Source organism: Salmo salar, chromosome 09, assembly GCF_965601325.2.
Source record: "Salmo salar chromosome 09, fSalSal1, whole genome shotgun sequence".
Taxonomy (NCBI): Eukaryota; Metazoa; Chordata; class Actinopteri; order Salmoniformes; family Salmonidae; genus Salmo; species Salmo salar.
The window spans coordinates 82239673-82262478 of NC_138299.1; the positions used below are offsets into that span (position 1 = coordinate 82239673).

Here is a 22806-nt window from a genome sequence, read left to right on the forward strand (position 1 = left end):
TGTCTGTTCCTTCCAGGTGACGTTCATCCTACTTCCCCCGCGTCCAGCTCCTTCACAGTGTTATCCATCTCATCAAGGCTTGGGTTTATAGCTATCCCACTTCTGACACCAAAAACAAAATAGTGACTGTCTTAACAATGAAACTTTAGCAGGCTCTTTGGTACCACTTGCACTTACAGTACCAGTCAAAAGTTTGAACACACATTCCTTCAAGAGTTTTTCTTTATTTTTACTATTTTCTACATTGTAGACATCAAAACTATGAAATAACACATATGGAATCATGTTGTAACCAAAAAAGTGTTAAACAAATCAAAATATATTTTATATTTGAGATTCTTCAAAGTAGCCACCATTTGCCGTGATGACAGCTTTGCAAACTCTTGGCATTCTCTCATACTAAACAGGTCAAAGCATACTGCTGCCACCACTATAGGCTGATACATGGACTAGTTCCTCCTGATAGGCTGGTACATAGACTAGTTCCTCCTGATAGGCTGGTACATGGACCAGTTCTTCCTGATAGGCTGGTACATGGATACACAACACATGACAAGCACTATTGGAGAATATGGGCTAGGAGTATTTGATACAAATATTGTCAAAACTCAAGGCTTACTGTAAGCTTTTCACTAGGCAAGCAAGTCACACAATGTAAGCTCACACTCTGGGAAATAGTTGAACAATAGAGCTTGGTAAGTCACACTCCATCTCATTAATAACACTATTTATTAGCCCAACTGCAGGAGGCTGATACACTCAACCAGTTCACATCTTATTACTGTACCCTTCCTCTGTTTATTTATTAGCGCAACTGCAGGAGGCTGATACACTAAACCAGTTCACATCATATTACTGTGCCCCTCGTCTATTTATTTATTAGCTCAACTGCAGGAGGCTGATACACTAAACCAGTTCACATCATATTACTGTACCCCTCGTCTGTTTATTTATTAGCTCAACTGCAGGAGGCTGATACACTCAACCAGTTCACATCATATTACTGTACCCCTCGTCTGTTTATTTATTAGCTCAACTGCAGGAGGCTGATACACTAAACCAGTTCACACCATATTACTGTACCCCTCATCTGTTTGTTTATTTATTATCTCAACTGCAGGAGGCTGATACACTAAACCAGTTCACATCATATTACTGTGCCCCTCGTCTGTTTATTTATTAGCTCAACTGCTGGAGGCTGATACACTAAACCAGTTCACATCATATTACTGTGCCCCTCGTCTGTTTATTTATTAGCTCAACTGCTGGAGGCTGATACACTAAACCAGTTCACATCATATTACTGTACCGCTCGTCTGTTTATTTATTAGCTCTGCTGCAGGACGCTGATACACTAAACCAGTTCACATCATATTACCCACACTCTGTTTATTGTTTAATACCATGACAATTTTTTTAAATAAAATATTTATCAGAAAGCACAGTAGGCTATAGGTTTTTCTCGTGATACTTTAAAATGCAGTATTTACTGTAAGGTATTTTGCATTTAATTTTGATTTGAAAAATATAAATAAATAAAATGTTACACTAGGCAACAGATACATATACCAAAATGTTCAATGATACATACACAAAAAAGTCAAAAGACTTATTTCTGTTGTAGTCCACAAGTACTGTAGGCCTACAAAAGGTTGTTGAGTGAGGAGACACTCCAGGTAGGTCTATAATTCAGTACAACGTGTGAGAATAATTTATCGTAATCTGTGTGTAATTGGATTCAGGCTTATCAACACACATGACCATTTAAAACAATCCTGCTAATCCCTATTCTTCTCAGCCACCTGCAGACAGTGTAGCCACACAGCACAGGGCTAACCAGCACAGTGAGCTGAGGAGAGACACTTCCAGCTCTTTGAGGAGCTATAGCATATAGACACACAGCAACTGAAAAATGGCAGCCGTGGACAAAGACGTGGCTGAGAAGTTTCTGGACAGCAACCCTGACTTCGCCAAGCAGTACTATGATACCAAGTTCCGCCCGAAGGTCATCTCGGACCTTTTCAAAGACAACACGACTTCCCAGGTGAACACCAGCAGCTTCCACGAGCTGAGCACAGTGGAGGAGAGTGAGATCATATTTGACATGGTCAGAGACCTGCAGGACAACATCCAGATGGAGAAGGCTATCTTCAACTTCATGAAACACCTCAGCTTCATGATACGGTCAGAGAAGATGAGCCTGTTCATGTACCGGATGCGTAACGGCACTGCCGAGCTGGCCACGAGACTCTTCAACGTGCACAAGGACGCCACCTTGGAGGAGTGCCTGGTCCAGCCAGACAGTGAGATAGTCTTTCCCATGGACATCGGCATTGTGGGCCATGTGGCCACCACCAAGAAGACTGTCAACATACCAGATGTCTCAGAGGTAAACATACAAAGCTTTAGATCATTGTGGAGAAATCTTGCACTTAAAAGTTCACATTCCCAATAGCGGTATGGCCACTCCAGTTTACCTGACCGTTTGTGTTACCCTATCAAGTGGTCATGTTTATTCCATTAAATTCCTTTCCAGTGAAGAAATGAGAACACTGACTGGAGCACTCCAGTCAGATTCAGACGCACAGGCCTAGTGTCCTTCTGCCTCTAGAGGGCAGCAGAAGACCATCCTATTTGTGATTCTACCGCCAGGTCAATCTTACTAGAGCCAATTCATTTGACATTTGGAAGTGATTGCCAAGCTTATTTTCATACTTAACATGTTTGTCACTCTACTCCGTATCCTCACTGTTGGGTAGGGCTTGCAAGGTACGCATTTCACTGTACTTGGCAATGTGACAAATTAGACTTGACCTTGAAAACAGTGGATGGCCATCACTGCCAATACCTGTATATTAAATGATTTGACCTAAAACTAATACATTTATTCTGTTTTCATATAAAACCATGTACAGATTTTATTATAGTTACATTCCTATTATCCAGTAGACTTTCTTTATACAGACACATCTTTAATCTTGTTATTCACTTGACCAAATACTACAAACGTTCACTGATAAAATATCCTTATGCCAAATACCACAAATGCTCACTGATAAAATATCCTTATACCACATATCACAAACTCTCACTGATAAAATATCCTTATACCAAATACCACAAACACTCACTGATAAAATATCCTTATACCAAATATCACAAACTTTCACTGATAAAATATCCTTATACCAAATATCACAAACTTTCACTGATAAAATATCCTTATACCAAATATCACAAACTCTCACTGATAAAATATCCTTATACCAAATACCACAAACTCTCACTGATAAAATATCCTTTACCAAAATAATGCAGAGTAGTACAGCCAAAGTATCATCATGATTAAAAAATGTTTCCTATCATAGTCCTGCTCATAGTCCTGCTCATAGTTCTGCTCATATGTAGCAGTGTGTGGTAAAGGGAGACATATGACTCATATCAAGGATTACAGAGTCCAACCACTGACGGAGACTGTCAGATCACTCTAGTTGCCTGGATTTTTTTAATGGTAATTAGGGAGAGGATGGATCGAGCTCTAGGTCTTTCTTTTCCCTAGTGAAAGGCAGAGCCACCATTACTGCGATATGTAAGTGTGGTGTGGGATTACGGCAAGGCAGTCCCCTCCCCCGCCGGTCGGTAATGCAAGCAGGCAGGGCTGCTGGGTGTTACTCGGCCTGCAGGGGATAAAGCCTTTAATCTCAGCTGAATTAGAGCGATCCTGGATTATTTCAAAAGGTCATAGCACAAAGCCATTTTCCTCAAGTCAGCGGAATAACAAGAGAACTCACCTTTATTCTATTTAGTGTTGACCTGCAATGTCCTTTCTCCTTTAATCGACATGTTTTAATCATGATACATATTCCCCAGTCAAGAATAGCCCACAATGACACAGAGATCAAACCATTCTTAGCGTTAGATGATATGTTAGGCAGTGAATTCATCTATTCTTGGATTAATATGAAACTCAGTCTCCACAAAAGCATATTCTGTTTTTAACAATGAGCAAGTTCCCCTCCCCTTAGTAGTGTTCTGAAAGATAGTTTTTACATAATCAAATAATAATTGACCTTTTATTAACTTTGGGACTACATTTCTGCTGTCCCCTATGGGAGAATCGTTTTTGGTTCCAGGTACAACCCTCTCAGGAAAGGGTTCTACATGGAACCCAAAAGGGTTCTACATGGAACCAAAAGGGTTTATTCAAAGGGTTCTCCTATGAGGACAACCAAAGTACCCTTTTTGGTTCCATATAGCACATTTTGTTGTGTAGGGTTTCACTGTGATGTGCAAGTTGGATGATCTCATCAACGTATTTATGGTCAAAAGTGTCAATTTAATGTAACAAGCTACAACACATTGACAGATGTTTGTTTATAAATTCTAAATACTTTTCTGTGGTTTTTCCTCCAGAGCAGCCACTACAGTGACTTTGTGGACCAGATCCAAGAATACCAGACCAAGAGTGTCTTGGCTACCCCCATCATGAACGGCAAGGACATGGTGGCTGTTATGATGGCTGTGAACAAGATTGGAGCTCCACACTTCACTAAGCAGGATGAGGAGGTAACCTATCCCTAACCTCTAACCTCTAACCTCCAACCCTAACCTCTCCTCCCTTCAGTTATACTGAACGTAGATGTTTCTGCAACAGACTCTGTTGAAGTATCTCAACTTTGCCAACCTGATCCTAAGAGTGTTCCATTTGAGCTACCTTCACAACTGTGAGACCAGAAGAGGACAGGTAAGACCTCTCTTGATTTTATTGATGATGAGGCCTGCTTATATTTTAGAAATTACATATTTTTCCCTGCTACGACTGTGCTGTCTCTGACATCTCCCACCCTCTAGGTCCTGCTCTGGTCTGCCAGCAAAGTGTTTGAGGAGATGACAGACATTGAGAGACAGTTCCACAAGGCCCTCTATACCATCAGGGAGTTCCTTAACTGTGAACGTTACTCTGTTGGCCTCCTGGACATGACCAAGACTAAGGTGAGGTCGGACATGAATCTCAACCTGCTAAAAGCATCAGCATGCTAATGCTCAGGAACCACTCACCATTATCTAGTCATGTTCAGTTGACCTTTTGTTATGTTTAATTCAACATGTTGAATTGATATGGGTTAATATGTTCCTCTTGTATTTGAGAGGGATTGAATTAAATAACCCTGTGTGTTGCAGGAATTCTATGACCTTTGGCCTGTGCTAATGGGAGAGGTGCCTCAATACGATGGGCCCAAGACTCCTGATGGCAGAGTGAGTGACTGGTGACTTAACAGGCAACAGTCAAATGACCTGGACAGATCTGAGCCAACTCAAACATTAATAATGGTAATATGTGTAATTTGATACGTTATCAGTATTCAATCTCATTCCAATTACATGTAACTCATTTTCTCCAGGAAATAAACTTCTACAAAGTGATTGACTACATTTTACATGGAAAAGAGGAGATCAAAGTTTTACCGTGAGTCATTTCATCAATGATGTGGAAAATGGAATTATATCATCTTATCATGTATGTGCTGCTTTTACACCCTTATATTATACAGAAACTTTTAGGTGCATATATTACTGCATTTGATTTGGTACTTTTTTAAATAGTAATAGTATAAAATCTCCATCTCCCCCTGTCCTTGTCAGCAACCCTGCTCCGGACCACTGGGCTCTGGTCAGTGGCCTGCCCACCTACGTGGCTAAGGAGGGACTGGTGAGCTGGGAATCCTTCCCTTCCTAAATGAAGGATGAATGCGTCCGGAATTGCACCCTTTTCACTATATAGCACACTACTTTGACCAGGGCCCAAAGGGACTATAGGGTGCCATTTTGTATGCAGCCCATATCTTCCCTTCCCTGTACGCGGTATTCATGGGCAGCACACAACCAGAAAGCCATTAGAGTTTATTATGCAGCTGTCAAACACACACAGCCTGGAAATGAAATGTGCTCTTGCACTGAAATGATGGATAATTGCAATTTTGTGGACATTGTAACTAATCATGCAGTGCTTTTCCATCTGAGCGAGCGTGATCATCCTCTCCTCTCTTCCCTCTTTCCTCTTCTCCCCTCCAGATCTGTAACATTATGAACGCGGCACAAGATGACTTCTTCAGCTTCCAAGTAAGATCCGTTCTCCATGATTAGCTCAGTGCTGTTGAACGCACAAATTAAACAAATCTCATCTCTGCTACTGAAGGGGTTAGTGTCCTGTGGCCAAGTGGACTTCCATTATGGTAGACAGGCCTAGACACAATTCAAATAGATTAATCCTGCTATTTCCAACACTGAGGCAAAGACTTACCCATACAAATTACTGTAAATATTAGTAGTCAAGTCATGCACTGCTGTGAATTAACACATTCAAAGGCAAGTATGACAGGTTTAAGTCAACAAATATTGTTTTTGTAATGCTATGAACCTATTGCAAAGTCATTGACGTCAGGTGGTTCCTGTTTCCTTGTCCTGTTCAGAAAGGGCCCGTGGATAGCTCCGGCTGGATCATTAAGAACGTCCTGTCCCTCCCCATCGTGAATAAGAAAGAGGAAATAGTCGCAGTAGCCACCTTCTACAACAGGAAAGATGGGAAACCCTTTGATGAGCAGGATGAAACTCTGATGGAGGTATGCTACTGTAAAGTCCAGAGCTGCTGCGAATGAGGGGGAGGTAGAGAGAGACAGCACTGAGTCCAGTGATGCTGCTAATGAGGAGGAGGTAGAGAGGGAGAGCACTGAGTCCAGAGTTGTTGCTACTGAGGGGAAGGTAAAGAGAGACAGCACTGAGTCCGGAGCTGCTGCTACTGAGGGGGAGGTAGAGAGCGACAGCACTGTGTAACTGCTGTATAAATAAACACAGGCCATTGGCAGTATCTGCATTGTTTATTGGATGATGGCTGAAAGTTAAAGCTCCTTCTGGGTGATGGCTGAAAGTTAAAGCTCCTTTTGGATGAGGGTTGAGAGTTAAAGCTCCTTTTGGATGAGGGTTGAGAGTTAAAGCTCCTTTTGGATGAGGGCTGAGAGTTAAAGCTCCTTTTGGATGAGGGCTAAGAGTTAAAGCTCCTTTTGGATGAGGGCTAAGAGTTAAAGCTCCTTTTGGATGAGGGCTGAGTGTTAAAGCTCCTTTTGGATGAGGGCTGAGAGTTAAAGCTCCTTCTGGATGAGGGCTGAGAGTTAAAGCTTCTTCTGGATGCAGACTGAGAGTTAAGGCTCCTTCTAGATGAAAGCTGAGAGTTAGAGCTACTTCTGGATGAGGGCTGAGAGTTAAAGCTACTTCTGGATGAGGGCTGAGAGTTAAAGCTACTTCTAGATGAGAGATGAGAGTTAAAGCTACTTCTGGATGAGGGCTGAGAGTTAAGGTTCCTAGATGAGGGCTGAGAGTTAAAGCTTCTTCTGGATGCAGACTGAGAGTTAAGGCCCCTTCTTGCTGCAGCAACAGGAGGTGTGAATTGTTATGTGGATTATAATTCATGAACATTTTGTAAGGGTTGGTCAATTTTTGGGAAATTACAAACATTAGAAGCCTTTTTAAAACTCAAATACATTCCAAGTTTTCATTTCCTGCTATGCAGGAAAATTCTCAGCAACAAAATAGTGATCAAATGAAGATCCTACATCTGTACTCTCATCCACTCTTGCATTTGAGATAGTGCCAGTTAACACATAATACAACTTCATAGGGCCTTTTCAGATACTTATCAATAACATTGTCAGTTACAGTAATCTATTCTAAATGATAGCTTGTACCACATCCCCCTCTCAATACCATTTGATAGTGTCTGTGTCTACTGAGTGTATACTTATCATGTTGACCAAGGACTGAAATACAATAGTTAACTCTTTCTCTGGTCATGGCAGTCTCTCACCCAGTTCCTTGGCTGGTCTGTGCTCAACACAGACACCTATGACAAGTGGAACAAGCTGGAGAACAGGAAAGACATCTTCCAGGACATGGTGCTGTACCACATCAAGTGCAGGACGGATGAGACCCAGAATGTATTGGTGGGTAAAGTAACATTATTCATACACAGCAGATGAAAAGTGCATTTATAACATGGGAAAAAAAGCCTGTCATACTGGATATTAGGTAGTCAGTCAATAGTGGAACGCTAGTTACCATCTGTGAGATTTAGACTGAGAGCTATTTACTGAGAAATAACCAAGGTTTTCCAGGAAATTCAGAAATGGATTGATATAGTGCTGTTTCATCCAAGGTGAACACTGATGTTGTGCTTTGCTTTTAGAATACCAGGGATAGGTATGGAAAGGAACCACATGAGTGTGAGGAGGTGGAACTGGAAGCAATCCTGGTAAACAACTATTCTAACTAACATTTATTTTCTACTTGCCTCTTGTGTCGGCTGACTGGCTGACTGGCTGGCTGGCTGGTTGAGTGACTGGCTGGCTGGCTGGCTGGTTGAATGACTGGCTAGCTGCCTTGGTAGACCACATAATGCATTTTGTTTCCCTGTCTCCATACAGTCGGAGGTTCTACCACCCTCTTCCAAGTCGGAGCTCTTTGAGTTTCACTTCTGTGACTTTGAGCACAGTCATCTAGACCTGGTCAAGTTAGGCATTAAGATGTACTATGAGTTGGGAGTGGTGGACAAGTTCCACGTCCCCCGTGAGGTGAGACATCACTGATGAAGAAGCATCTTGGCAAGAGACATGTGGCCCACACTATTGCCAAGTCATGTGTTCCGTTTAGAGAACACATAAAGCAGTGTGTTATAAAGCAAGGCTGCACAATTAAGGCTTAACAATTGCATGAGTAACATTTAATAACTACATCATGACAGTTTATGTTAATTATAGATAATGATTATATACTCTCCTAATGTACAACATGTTTAACATAGTGTGCCAAAAACCATCTAACTGTTGAGAGCTATCTGGTCTGTAACAATGCCTATCCTATATGTGTCTCTCAGACCCTCACCAGGTTCTGTTACTCCCTCAGTAAGGGCTACAGGCAGATCACCTACCACAACTGGAGTCATGGCTTCAACGTGGGCCAGACCATGTTCACTCTGCTCATGGTGAGTACCTCAAATGGCACCCTAACTCCCTATATAGTGCACTACCTTTGACCAGAGCCCTATGAGCCCCGATCAAAATGAGTACACTATATAGGGAATAGGGCGCCCTTTGGGATGCAGACATACTTATATTACACAAACCCTCAGGAATAAACACTTCACCTACAATACCTTGCACTGACACCATGGATGATACCATGACAGTTGATACATGTAATATATCTTAAAGCTGTGGTGGCCAGGTGATGTATCTTTACACTGATACCCTCCTCACCTGTCATGTAATGAGTCCTCCAAGTGTGACCCTTCCTTTCTCTGCATTGTTCCTTCCTACACTGGTGTAAAGTACTTAAGTAAATATACTTTAAAATACTACTTAAGTCATTTTTCGGGGTATCTGTACTTTACTACTTTTGACTACTTTTATTTTTACTCCACTACATTCCTAAAGAAAATAATGTACTTTTTACTCCATACATTTTCCCTGACACCCAAAATAACATTTTGAATGCTTAGCAGGACAGGAAAATGGTCCAATTCATGCACTTATCCCTGGTCATCCTGACTACCTCTGATCTGGCGGACTCACTAAACATACATGCTTCGTTTGTAAATGATGTCTGAGTGTTGGAGTGTGCCCCTGGCTTTACGGAAATAAAAAAACAAGAAAATGGTTTGCTTAATATAAGGAATTTGAAATCATTAATACTTTTACTTTTGTTACTTAAGTATATTTTAGCAATTACATTTACTTTTGATACTTAAGTGTATTTAAAACCAAATACTTTTAAGACTTTCTATTAAGGTATCTTAACTTTTACAAAAGTATGACAATTGGGTACTTTTTCCACCGCTGCTTTCCTATAATCACAGTGAACTCTTCAGACGTAGAGTAACATAACTCACAGCGGAAGGAGGAGCAGGGAGGGGGGTCAGGCTCATTATCAGCAGTCCTGCTCTGCGTGGCTGTGTGGCTCAGCTCGGTCCACGCTTTATTGCTTCTAATGAGGCCTCCAGAGCCAGCCATCTCCATAGGAGCAGTAGGGGAGAGGGGACTTAGTAAGAGGCTCATGTTTGGCTCCATATAGCCCCTGGTGGAAGCCCCATGAATCCTGGACCCTAACCTAATTTCCTGTATCATTAGACATGTGACCAAACCTAACTTCCTGTATTATTGCATTAGACAGGTGACCTGAAGCGTTATTACACAGAGCTAGAGACCATGGCCATGGTAACAGCCGGCTTATGCCACGATGTCGACCACAGAGGCACCAACAACCTCTACCAGATGAAGTAAGGGAATGACTGGGGTTACATTTTTTGTTGTTGCTTTCTTTCAAATACTGTTTAATTTGAGCCTGTCTAAAGTACCAAAAGGGCGGGTTATACACCAGGTAAGCTCAATCAATCATAGCTTATGTGTTTGAAGGTAAACAAAGACTATTATAACCCAGATATGCTGCCAACAGTGATATCTGGAAAGTTGTAGAAACATCAACAGAGAAAGCAATGACTCATTACTTACCAATGGCTAATCTATTTTTTTCCTCTCCCTCCTCCTGTGTTTGTCAGGTCTGGAAACCCTCTCGCAAAGCTCCACGGCTCTTCCATCCTGGAGAGACACCATCTGGAGACTGGGAAGACCCTGCTGAGAGACCCTGTGAGTGGGGTTGCTTCCCAAATGGCACCCTATTCCCTACATAGTCACCATGGGCTGAAATTGGCCAGTGGGTGGTTTTATTTAAACCCCCCCGAAAATGTTTTCTGAGCAATAAATTAAATAAAAATAATTATAATTTTCTGACATGGAATAACACCAGGACATCAGGTCCAAGTGATTTTAATTTTGGAAATCTGTTCCCAAGTATTACAACGCATAATATAGAGATCTACACTGAGTGTACAAAACATTAAGAACACCTTCTCTTTCCATGACATAGACTGACCAGGTGAATCCAGGTGAAAGCTATGATCCCTTATTGATGTCACTTGTTAAATCTACTTCAATCAGTGTAGATGAAGGGGAGGAGACAGGTTAAAGATGTATTTTTAAGCCTAGAGTCAATTGAAACATGAATTGTGTCTGTGTGCCATTCAGAGGGTGAATGGGAAAGACAAAAAATGTAAGTGTCTTTGAACAAGTATGGTAGTAGGTGCCAGGCGCACCGGTTTGTGTCAGGAACTGCAACGCTGCAGGGTTTTTCACACTCAACAGTTTCCCGTGTGTATCAAGAATGGTCCACCACCCAAAGGACATCCAGCCAACTTGACACAACTGTGGGAAGCATTGAAGTCAACATGGGCCAGCATCCCTGTGGAACACTTTTGACAACTTGTAGAGTCCATGTCCCAATAAATTGAGACTGTTCTGTTGGCAAAAGGGGGTGCAACTCAATATTAGGAAGGTGTTCTTAATGTTTGATGTACTCAGTGTGTGTGATTGTATATAAATGTAAGCAAGGTTTGAAATTATTATGTTTTAGTCAAGTATGACATCTGTTTGGGCTTCTTGCAGTCAATTTTCAGTCTACAATTATTTGTAATTATGTTCCGGCCCCCGGACCATGCCCTCAGCCAAATGTAGTTGATGATCCCTGCTCTAGAAGTTCTGACCTGAGAGGGGTTGGTTTCTCCCTTGGAGAAGTCATACTGTGAATGATGCAGTTCTGATGGCACAGAAAGTGCCTGGGAGAATCTGCCCACCAGCAATCCTATAATTAGGCAACCTTTCAATGTTCACATTATCACCAACCATGAACTGTGGCAGGCAGCAGCTTCACATGTTTGTTATTTGTTAATCATACATTTGATTTACTATACATCTTTGTATGTATGAAATGTATGCATTCACTAGTGTAAGTCGCTCTGGATAAGAGCGTCTGCTAAAAATGACTAAAATGTAAAAATGTAAAAAATGTATTTGCGGATTCAACAGTACATGTTAAATATGAATATGTTATCACATTCAAATATATCTATGTTGATATCTGTTTATCTGTTTCAGGCCTTAAATATTTATCAGAATCTCAGTCGTGCTCAGCACGAGCATGTCATTCATCTGATGGACATCGCCATCATCGCCACTGACCTTGCTCTCTACTTTAAGTGAGTAGCTACTGTCCAACTGTTGTACAGTGCCTTCAGAAAGTATTCACACCCCTTGACTTTTTACAAATTTTGTTGTTACAGCCTGAATTTAAAATCGAGGAAGCCTGTACAGAATAAAATATATTCCAAAATTAATACTGCAGAAAATGTGGGAAAGGAATTAACTTTTTGTCCTTGTGGCAAAGAAATTAACTTTATGTTTGGGTTAAATCTAACACAACACATCACTGAGTACTACTCTCCATATTTTCAAGCATGGTGGTGGCTGCATCATGTTATGGGTATGCTTGTCATTGGCAGGTACTGGGAAGTTTTTCAGCGTAAAAAAAATATGGAATGTTGCTGAGCACATGCAAAATCCTAGAGGAAAAATACAGTGCCTTGCAAAGGTATCCATCCCCCTTGGCGTTTTTCCTATTTTGTTGCATTACAACCTGTAATTTAAATTGATTTTTATTTGGATTTCATGTAAAAAAAAATATCAGAAACTTTGAACATCCGACAGAGCACCATTTTATCTATTATTAAAAAATATAAAAAATATGGCACCACAACAAACCTGCCAAAACTCACGGACCAGGCAAGGAGGGCATTAATCAGAAAGGCAACAAAGAGACCAAAGATAACCCTGAAGAAGCTGTAAAGCTCCACAGCGGAGATTAGAGTATTTGTCCATAGGACCACTTTAAGCCGTACACTCCACAGAGCTGGGCTTTACAGAAGAGTGGCCTGAAAAAAAAGCCATTGCTTAAAGAAAAAATTAAGCAAACACGTTTGGTGTTCGCCAAAAGGCATGAGGGAGACTCTCCAAACATAAGGAAGAAGGTACTCTGGTCAGATGAGACTAAAATGTAGCTTTTTGGCCATCAAGGAAAATGATATGTCTGGCGCAAACCCAACACCTCTCATCACCCCGAGAACACGTTTTTCATCAGCAGGGACTGGGAAACTGGTCAGAATTGAAGGAATGATGGATGGCACTAAATACAGGGAAATCCTTGAGGAAACCCTGTTTCATCAGCAGAACCCATCCAACTTGAAGGAGCTGGAGCAGTTCTGACTTGAAGAATGGGCAAAAATCCCAGTGGCTAGACGTGTCAAGTTTATAGAGACATACCCCAAGAGGCTTGAAGCTGTAACTGCTGCAAAAGGTAGCTCTACAAAGTATTGACTTTGGGGGGGGGGGGGGGGGGGGGAATAGTTATGCATGGTCAAGTTCTCTGTTTTTTTGTCTTATTTCTTGTTTGTTTCACAATCAAAAATATTTTGCATCTTCAAAGTGGTAGGCATGTTGTGTAAATCAAATGATACAAACCCCCCAAAAATCCATTTTAATTTCAGGTTGTAAGGCAACACAATAGGAAAAATGCCAAGGGGGTGAATACTTTCGCAAGCCACTGTACCTATGGCAAGGCTTGAAAATGGCAGTCTAGCAATGATCAACAACCAACTTGACGGAGCTAGAACATTTTTGAAAATAATAATGAGGAAATATTGCACAATCCAGGTGTGTAAAACTCTTAGAGACTTACCCGGAAAGACTCAAAGCTGTAATCACTGCCAAAGGTGTTCCTAACATGTTTTGACTCAGCGGGGTTAATACTTATCTAATTAAGATACAGTAGTGTTTTATTTTTCATACATGAAGACACATATATATCCTCTACTTTGACAGAGTAGTTTAAATGTTAATCCCACTTTGTAACACAATAAAAAGTGAAGAAATCCAAGGGGTGTTAATACTTATGAAAAGGCACATGAGTACATTAGAGCATAGAGATTGTGAAGTGATTGTTTTAAATGTATGTAGTTCTGGGTTTGAGCTGTTCTTAACTATTAATGTTCTGTATTACAGTTGAAGTTGGAAGTTTACATTCACCTTAGCCAAATAAGTTGAAACTCTGTTTTTCACAATTCCTGACATTATCTGTCTTACGTCAGTTAAAATAAAGGGGTGATCCTAAGAGTGTGAAATGTCAGAATAATAGTAGAGAGAATGATTTACTTTTATTTCTTTCATCACGTTCCCAGTGGGTCAGAAGTTTACATACACTCAATTAGTCATTGGTAGCATTGCCTTTAAATTGTTTAACTTGGGTCAAACGTTTTGGGTAGCATTCCACAAGCGTCCCATCATAAGTTGGGTGAATTTTGGTCCATTCCTCCTGACAGAGCTGGTGTAACTGAGTCAGGTTTGTAGGCCTCCTTGCTCGCACACACTTTTTCAGTTCTGTAGACACATTTTCTGTAGACTTGAGGTCAGGGCTTTGTGATGGCCACTCCAATACCTTGACTTTGTTGTCCTTAAGCCATTTTGCCACAACTTTGGAAGTATGCTTGGGTCATTGTTCATTTGGAAGACCCATTTGCGACCAAGCTTTAACTTCCTGATTGATGTCTTGAGATATTGCTTCAATATATCCACATAATTTCCCGTCCTCATGATGCCATCTATTTTGTGAAGTGCACCAGTCCCTCCTGCAGCAAAGCACCCCCACAACATGATGCTGCCACCCCCGTGCTTCACGGTTGGGATGGTGTTCTTTGGCTTGCAAGCCTCCCCCTTTTTCCTCCAAACATAACGATGGTCATTATGGCCAAACAGTTATATTTTTGTTTCATCAGACCAGAGGACATTTCTCCAAAAAGTACGATCTTTGTCCCCATGTGCAGTTGCAAACCATAGTCTGGCTTATTTTATGGCAGTTTTGGAGCAGTGGCTTCTTCCTTGCTGAGCGGCCTTTCAGGTTATGTCGATATAGGACTCGTTTTACTGTGGATATAGATACTTTTGTACCTGTTTCCTCCAGCATCTTCACAAGGTCCTTTGCTGTTTTTCTGGGACTGATTTGCACTTTTCGCACTAAAGTACGTTCATCTCTAGGAGACAGAACCCGTCTCCTTCATGAGCAGTATGACGGCTGCGTGGTCCCACGGTGTTAATACTTGCGTACTATTGTTTGTACAGATGAACGTGGTATCTTCAGGCATTTAGAAATTGCTCCCAAGGATGAACCAGACTTTTGGAGATCTACAATTTTTTCTGAGGTACTGGCTGATTTCTTTTCCTTTTCCCATGATGTCAAGCAAAGAGGCACTTAGTTTGAAGGTAGGCCTTGAAATACATCCACAGGTACACCTCCAACTGACTCAAATTATGTCAATTAGCCTAGCAGAAGCTTCTAAAGCCATGACATCATTTTCTGGAATTTTCCAAGCTGTTTAAAGACACAGTCAACTTAGTGTATGTAAACTTCTTACCCACTGGAATTGTGATACAGTGAATTATAAGTGAAATAATCTGTCTGTAAACAATTGTTGTAAAAATTACTTGTGTCATGCACAAAGTAGATGTCCTAACCGACTTGCCAAAACTATAGTTTGTTAACAAGACATTTGTAGATTGGTTGAAAAATGAGTTTTAATGACTCCAACCTAAGTGAATGTAAACCTCCGACTTCAACTGTATGTAATGTTTCATGTGGACCCCAGGAAATGTAGCTGCTGCTTTCGCAACAGCTAATGGGGATCCTAATAACATACCAATCCCAAATACCAAATGGCACCCTATTCCCTATATAGCGCACTACTTGTGATCAGCCTGGTCAAAAGTAGTGCGCTATATAGGGAATAGGGTGCCATTTGGGAGGCATACTGTTTCATGGTAACTGAGGATGATTTCCTCCTGTCTCTAGGAAAAGAACCATGTTCCAGAAGATCGTGGACCAATCGAAGACCTATGAGTCCTGGGATGAGTGGACCAAGTACATGACGCAGCAGACCACTCGCAAGGAGATAGTCATGTAGGTGAATTCCATAGGAGAGTTGTAGGTCTAGGCATATGAGGGTAGTAATTGCCCTGTGGAGGAAACTATGGAGGTCTTTGTAAGATTTCACTTTTCAAACGTAACAGGGCAGAAACTAAGACAAAACTAAGACAAGACAGGACAGAAACTAAGACAAAACTAAGACAAGACAGGACAGACACTAAGACAAAACTAAGACAAGACAGGACAGACAATAAGACAAATATAATCTATGGAGGTCTTTACAGGTCCAAGACTATATTAGACTTCAAAACAATCTGTAAAAAATGATGGGTTCACTAAGGTGTGGAGAAAATAATTATACTCCTGTCACAACTGATTTTCTGGCTGACCTTCGAACTATCTGGCCTTAATGGCCATGTACTCTTATAATCTCCACCGGGCACAGCCAGAAGAGGACTGGCCACCCCTCAGAGCCTGGTCCCTCTCAAGGATTCTTCCTAGGTTCACGCCTTTCTAGGGAGTTTTTCCTAGCCACCGTGGTTCTACATCTGCGTTGCTTGCTCTTTGGGGTTTTTGTCACTTTGTGACATCTGCTGATGTAAAAAGGGTTTTATAAATAAATGTGATTGATTTGATTGATACTCACACTATCTGTCCTCTACATACACAGGGCTATGATGATGACGGCCTGCGATCTGTCTGCTATTGCCAAACCATGGGAAATCCAGAGCAAGGTAACACAGATGTCTGAAGAATTAAGTTGTGCTGCGTTTCTCATAATGACACAGCATCTGAGAACATGTGGCTTTCAGCAGTCCACATTGAAAACAGAAGAGGATGTGAAAGGAATAGCAATTAGTATGGAATACCATTTCTGTAATGGCATTTTTCTTGTAAGCTCTGGATTGCATCAGAAGCAGACCTTTCATACTACAGTATCTATTTAACGTAATAGAATATTTCCGTTGAGGCAAGTGAGCACCAACTCACATCAGTGCAAATGTACTCTTGTTGCTATGGACATCATCATTCTGTAAGTTTCATAATGTTGGTCTGTGAGTGTTGTGTATGACCATTCCTGTGTGGGCCTGCAGGTGGCGCTGTCTGTGGCTGCAGAGTTCTGGGAGCAGGGTGACCTGGAGAGGACTGTACTGGAACAGCAGCCTATTGTAAGAACTAAATGGGAGACTGGAGGAGGAGAAAGAGAAAGAGAGAGGAGAGGGGGTGAGAGGGAGAGAGGGGAGAGAGGGTGAGAGAGAGGGAGAGAGAAAAAGGGAGAGCAAGAGAGAGGGGAGAGAGCAAGAGAGAGGGGGGAGAGAGAGAAAGGGAGGGAGACAGGGAGAGAGATGGAGAGTGAGAGAGAGGGAGAGAGATAGAGAGAGAAAAAGGGAGAGTTCCCATAGGGCTTGTGGTGATGTCTATTATGTCGCGTGGTGATTCAGATGTGGTCACTACAGCCGAGTCAACTGACACACCATTTTACCCAGCAAGATCCCTAGGAGTATAACAGCATTTGTGTCAGAACAGGAAAATGTAGTTTAGGTTCATTTGATTGCTTTAGCTGGAGTCAAGCAGAGACAAGTTTTAGTACATTTGCTCTACTAATCCCATGACCCCCCCCCCCAGCCCATGATGGACAGGACTAAATCAGCTGATCTTCCTAAGATGCAGTGTGGTTTCATCGATTTTGTCTGTGCTTTTGTGTACAAGGTGAGTCCTTGTGTCTCTATCATAAATAAATAACTGGTAGTTGGCACTGGATACCAAGTAACTTAGATCTAGCTAGGATTCTGAACTTACACTTTCCACCTCCTCCCCATCTCCCCCCACCTCCTCTAGGAGTTCTCCCGTTTCCATGTGGAGATCACTCCCATGTTGGACCGGCTGCTGAACAACAGGAAGGAGTGGAATGCTCTGAAGGAGATACACGAAGCTAAGCTGGCTGCTCTGGAGGAGGCCAAGACAGTCAAGGAAGAGGAAGCTGTTGCAGCCACCGCAGTCAAGCAGGGTAACGCACGCACACACATTAAGAGATACTCCACACTTCCTCTTTAGACATATTATTTTTAACCTTTATTTAACTTGGCAAGTCAGTTAAGAACAAATTCATATTTACAATGACGGCCTACCCTGGCCAAACCCGGACAATACTGGGCCAATTGTGCACGGCCCTATGGGACTCCCAATCAAGACCAGTTGTGATACAGCCTGGAATCAAACCAGGGTCTATAGTGACACCTCTAGCACTGAGATGCAGTGCCTTAGACCACTGCGCCACTCGGGAGACATGGTGGAAACTACACTGAACAAAAATATAAATGTAACATGCAACAATTTCAAAGATTTTACTGAGTTACAGTTCATATAAGGAAATCAGTCAATTGAAATAAATCCATTATAGCCTCATCTATGGATTTCACATGACTAGGAATACAGATATGCATATGTTAGTCACAGATACCTTAAAAAAAGGTTTGATCTGTTGTTGGTTGTGGCCTGTGGAATGTTGTCCCACTCCTCTTCAATGGCTGTGTGAAGTTTATTGATATTGGAAGGGAACTTGAACACACTGTCATACACATTGATCCGGAGCATCCAAAACATGCTCAATAGGTGACATGTCTGATGAGTATGCAGGCCAACTGGGACATTTTCAGCTACCAGGAATTGTGTACAGATCCTTGTGACTTGGAGCCGTGCATTATCATGCTGAAACATGAGGTGATGGCGGCGGATTAATGGCACGACAATGGGCCTCAGGATCTCGTCACGGTATCTCTGTGCATTCATATTGCCATCAATAAAATGCAATTGTGTTCTTTGTCCGTAGCTTATGCCTGCCCATACCATAACCCCATCGCCACCATAGGCACTCTGTTCACAAAATTGACATCAGCAAACCTTCTCTGTGTGCCAGTGGCCATCAAAGGTGATCATTTGTCAAGTGAAGTTGGTTACGACGCTGAACTGCAGTCAGGTCAAGACCCTGTTGAGGACGACGAGAACGCAGATGAGCTTACCTGAGACAGTTTCTGACAGTTTGTGCAGAAATTCTTCAGTTGTGCAAACCCACAGTTTCATCAGGTATCCGGGTAGCTGGTCTCAGACGATCCCGCAGGTGAAGCAGTCAGATGTGGAGGTCCTGGGTTGGCCTGATTACAAGTGGTCTGCGTTTGTGAAGCCGTTTGGAGGCGGCTTATGGTAGAGAAATTAACATTCAATTATCTGGCAAGAGCTCTGGTGGACATTCCTGCAGTCAGCATGCCAATTGCACGCTCCCTCAAAATATGAGACATCTGTGGCACATTGTGTTGTGTGACAAAACTGCAAATTTTAGAGTGGCCTTTTATTGTGTAATGATCATGCTGTTTAATCAGCTTCTTGATATGCCACACCTGTCAGGTGGATGGATTATCTTGGAAAAAGGAGAAATGCTCACTAACAGGGATGTAAACACATTTGAGCACAACATTTTAGAGAAATAAGCTTTTTGTGCGTATGGAACATTTCTGGGATCTTTACATGTTGCTTTTATGTTTCTTCAGTGTACTAAGAGCATGTCTCTTTGGGGACAGGCAAAACCCTAGAGGAAAACACTGCAGATCTCTATTTGAAAAAATGTATAGTTTAAGCTCTGGGTCTCATTCAACTTTATAAATGTGAGATCAGGATCTATATTCATAAAGTGTCTCAGAGTAGTAGTGCTGATCTAGGATCAGTTTTCCCTTTTAGATCATAATTAATAAGATTATATAGACAGGGAGGACCTGATCCTAGATCAGCACGTCAACTCTGTGACGCTTTGTGAATATGGACCCTGTACTCTAACCCTGTGTTGTTCCCTCTCTCACACAGCGAGTGCAGCCGAAGCAGCCCCCCAGTCAAAGACCTGTGTTGTCAACTAGACTAGAGAGATCCCAGTCCTGGACCAAAGTGACTGCACCAAGACAGGAGTTTTACGTCCCTGTACCCGATATCGGTCTACTAGAGCTGGTTAGCATTAGCCTAGCGTAGCCTTACAGTATGCTGAACTTGAGTCGGTTAGCATTAACTTAGTATACCCTTACAGTATACATAACTAGAGTGGGTTAGCATTAACTTTGTATAGCCTTGCAGTATACTGAATTAGAGCCGGTTAGCATTAGTTTAGCGTAGACTTATAGTATACTTAACTAGTACCGATTAGCATTAGCTTAACATTACAGTATACATAACTAGAGCCGGTTAGCATTAGCTTAGCTTAGTCTTACAGTATACTGCACTGTGCTGTACATTGACCTATATATGGTACCAAGCCAGAGGATCCACAGGATGAAGCAGTTCGTGGACAAATTCAAACACAGCCTATTCCTGTGCAATGAATGTAAATATTTAGGTATTTTATTGGAATTTACCATGTACTTACACACTTGTTAATTTGGCAATGTGAAATTGACTTCCTTAGAAATACGGAATTCAGTTAGCAAAAAAAGGTTGGGTATCATTTCCATAGGCTTAACATTCACTGTATTCTGAAAGTATTCAGACCCCTTGACTTTTTCCACATGTTGTTATGTTACAGCTTTATTCTAAAATGTATAAAATGACATGTTTTCCTCATTAATCTACACACAATAACCTAGAATGTAAAAACAGGCTTTTAGAAATAAAAAACAGAAATAACTTATTTACATAACAATTCAGACCCTTCGCTATGAGACTCAAAATTGAGCTCAGGTGCATCCTGTTTCCATTGATCATCCTTGACATGTTTCTACAACTTGATTGGAGTCCACCTGTGGTAAATTCAATTGATTGGACAGGATTTGGAAAGGCACACACCTGTCTATGTAAGGTCCCACAGTTGACAGTGCATGTCACAGCAAAAACCAAGCCATGAGGTCAAAGGAATTGTCCATAGAGCACCGAGACAGGATTGTGTCGAAGCACATATCTGGAGAAGGGTACCAAAAAATGTCTGCAGCATCGAAGGTCCCCAAGAACACAGTGGCCTCCATCATTCTTAGATGGAAGATGTTTGGAACCCCCAAGACTCTTCCTAGAGCTGGCCGCCAGGCCAAACTGAGCAATCGGGGGAGAAGAGCCTTGGTCAGGGAGGTGACCAAGAACCCGATGGTCACTCTGACAGAGCTCCAGAGTTCCTCTGTGGAGATGGGAGAACCTTCCAGAAGGACAACCATCTCTGCAGCACTCCACAAATCAGGACTTTATGGTAGAGTGGCCAGACAGAAGCCACTCCTCAGTAAAAATCACATGACAACCCGCTTGGAGTTTTCCAATAGGCACATTAAGACTGTCAGACCACTCTATTTGGGACAAGTCTCTGAATATCCTTGAGTGGCCCAGCCAGAGCCCGGACTTCAACCCAATCAAACATCTCTGGAGGGACCTGAAAATAGCTGTGCAGCGACACTTCCCATCCAACCTGACAGAGCTTGAGAGGATCTGTAGAGAAGAATGGGAGAAACTGCCCAAATACAGGTGTGCAAAACTTGTAGCGTCATACCAAAGAAGACTCGAGGCTGTAATCGCTGCCAAAGGCGCTTCAATAAAGTACTGAGTAAAGTGTCTGAAAACTTATGTAAATGTTATATTTCAGTTTTTTAATTTAATACAGTTTTTGCTTTGTCATTATGAGGTATTGTATGTAGATTGATGAGGGGGAAAAAAACATTTTATCCATTTTAGAATAAGGCTGTAACGTAACAAAATGTGGAAAAAGTCAAAGGGTCTGAATACTTTCTGAATGCACTGTATGTGTACAGTAGTAGCCTATCCTTGAATTCAGCAGTGTATCCCTATATTTAAATTGATATAGATGTGTATCCTATGCTACCCTATCCTATTGTTATTAATAATGTAAATAAACCGGTAATTCAACTCTGCATTGCTCCCTCACTGCAGAATTAAGTCCACAGCATCAGCATCCCCCTCATGATATTGTGAGTGTTACAGTGTGTGTACAAGGTGTGTGTGTTAACTATCCCACTGGGGTCATACATAAGTCTTACAAAACACAGAAAGATGCCCGACCTAAATGAGCGCGGAGAATGAGATACTGATTGGCAGAGGGAATCAGAGGGGGCGGGCTTTCCTTTACTGTAGCGGAGAGCCGTGCGTCCCCACTACACAACACATTAGTAAACATAGGTAAGCACTGTGCTGAACACTGTGCTGAGCACTGTGCTGAGCACCGCACTGATCTGGCTGCCTCTCTCTCTCTCTGTTTAACCAATAGGGGAGTGCTGCAGTCAGGGTTGGCCCTACAGGGCTGTGGTGCTCAGTGAGGCTCCTACTGTCTCGTAGCCGCATAGAGGCTGAGGCTGCAGGGGGATGAGAGACAGCCAGTTAGAGAGCATCACACTGACATGAATCACAGGCAGGCTGAGTGGAAAACTGGCCAGTGGCTCCTTAAGAGACACCATTAATGGGGAAGTCTTAATCAGTCAGTGCGTCCGTCTGTTAGGCTAGCTAGATACTTCCCCTTAGCAAGGATAACTGAGGACACAGACACTGTATACTAAGCGACCCCCCCCCCCCCCCCCCCCAAACCACTGCATCAAAACAACAAATTATAGAATCATACCAAATATGCTTGTGTCACATGTGATGTTTCTCTTTGTAGAAAGCAGGGGGAAAAGGTTGATATTGCTTTGCTGTGTAAGCCTTTCAATAGAGAAATCCCCTTTTCTTGCTTTCATGTGTTGTCATTACTGATTACTGTAGGTCAGAATGTGCAGCCTAGTATGGAGCCCTGCTACAAAGTCAGGCACTGCATGTGTACGTTCTGAATATGCGCCACAGAAAGAAAGGTGAAGATATTAAACTAGTTGAACTAATGATGTTGTGTGTTGTCTCATTCTTGTGGTGTACTGTAACACCACATCATAGTGCCAC

At 42.0% G+C, this 22806-nt stretch overlaps 1 protein-coding gene across 1 annotated transcript; it reads left to right on the forward strand.

Moving 5' to 3' along the window:
- Positions 1–1796: 1796 nt before the first annotated feature.
- pde6a (phosphodiesterase 6A, cGMP-specific, rod, alpha) lies at positions 1797–22748 on the forward strand. Its single transcript, XM_014212587.3, has 22 exons — positions 1797–2389; positions 4414–4566; positions 4655–4744; positions 4852–4992; positions 5182–5256; positions 5403–5467; positions 5644–5710; positions 6073–6120; positions 6471–6620; positions 7851–7994; positions 8237–8302; positions 8475–8621; positions 8924–9031; positions 10215–10324; positions 10604–10691; positions 12036–12136; positions 15835–15942; positions 16580–16643; positions 17004–17078; positions 17536–17619; positions 17749–17917; positions 19765–22748. The coding sequence occupies exons 1-22, from the start codon at positions 1913–1915 to the stop codon at positions 19812–19814; spliced, it is 2580 nt and encodes an 859-aa protein (XP_014068062.2). The 5' UTR covers positions 1797–1912; the 3' UTR covers positions 19815–22748.
- Positions 22749–22806: the final 58 nt, after the last annotated feature.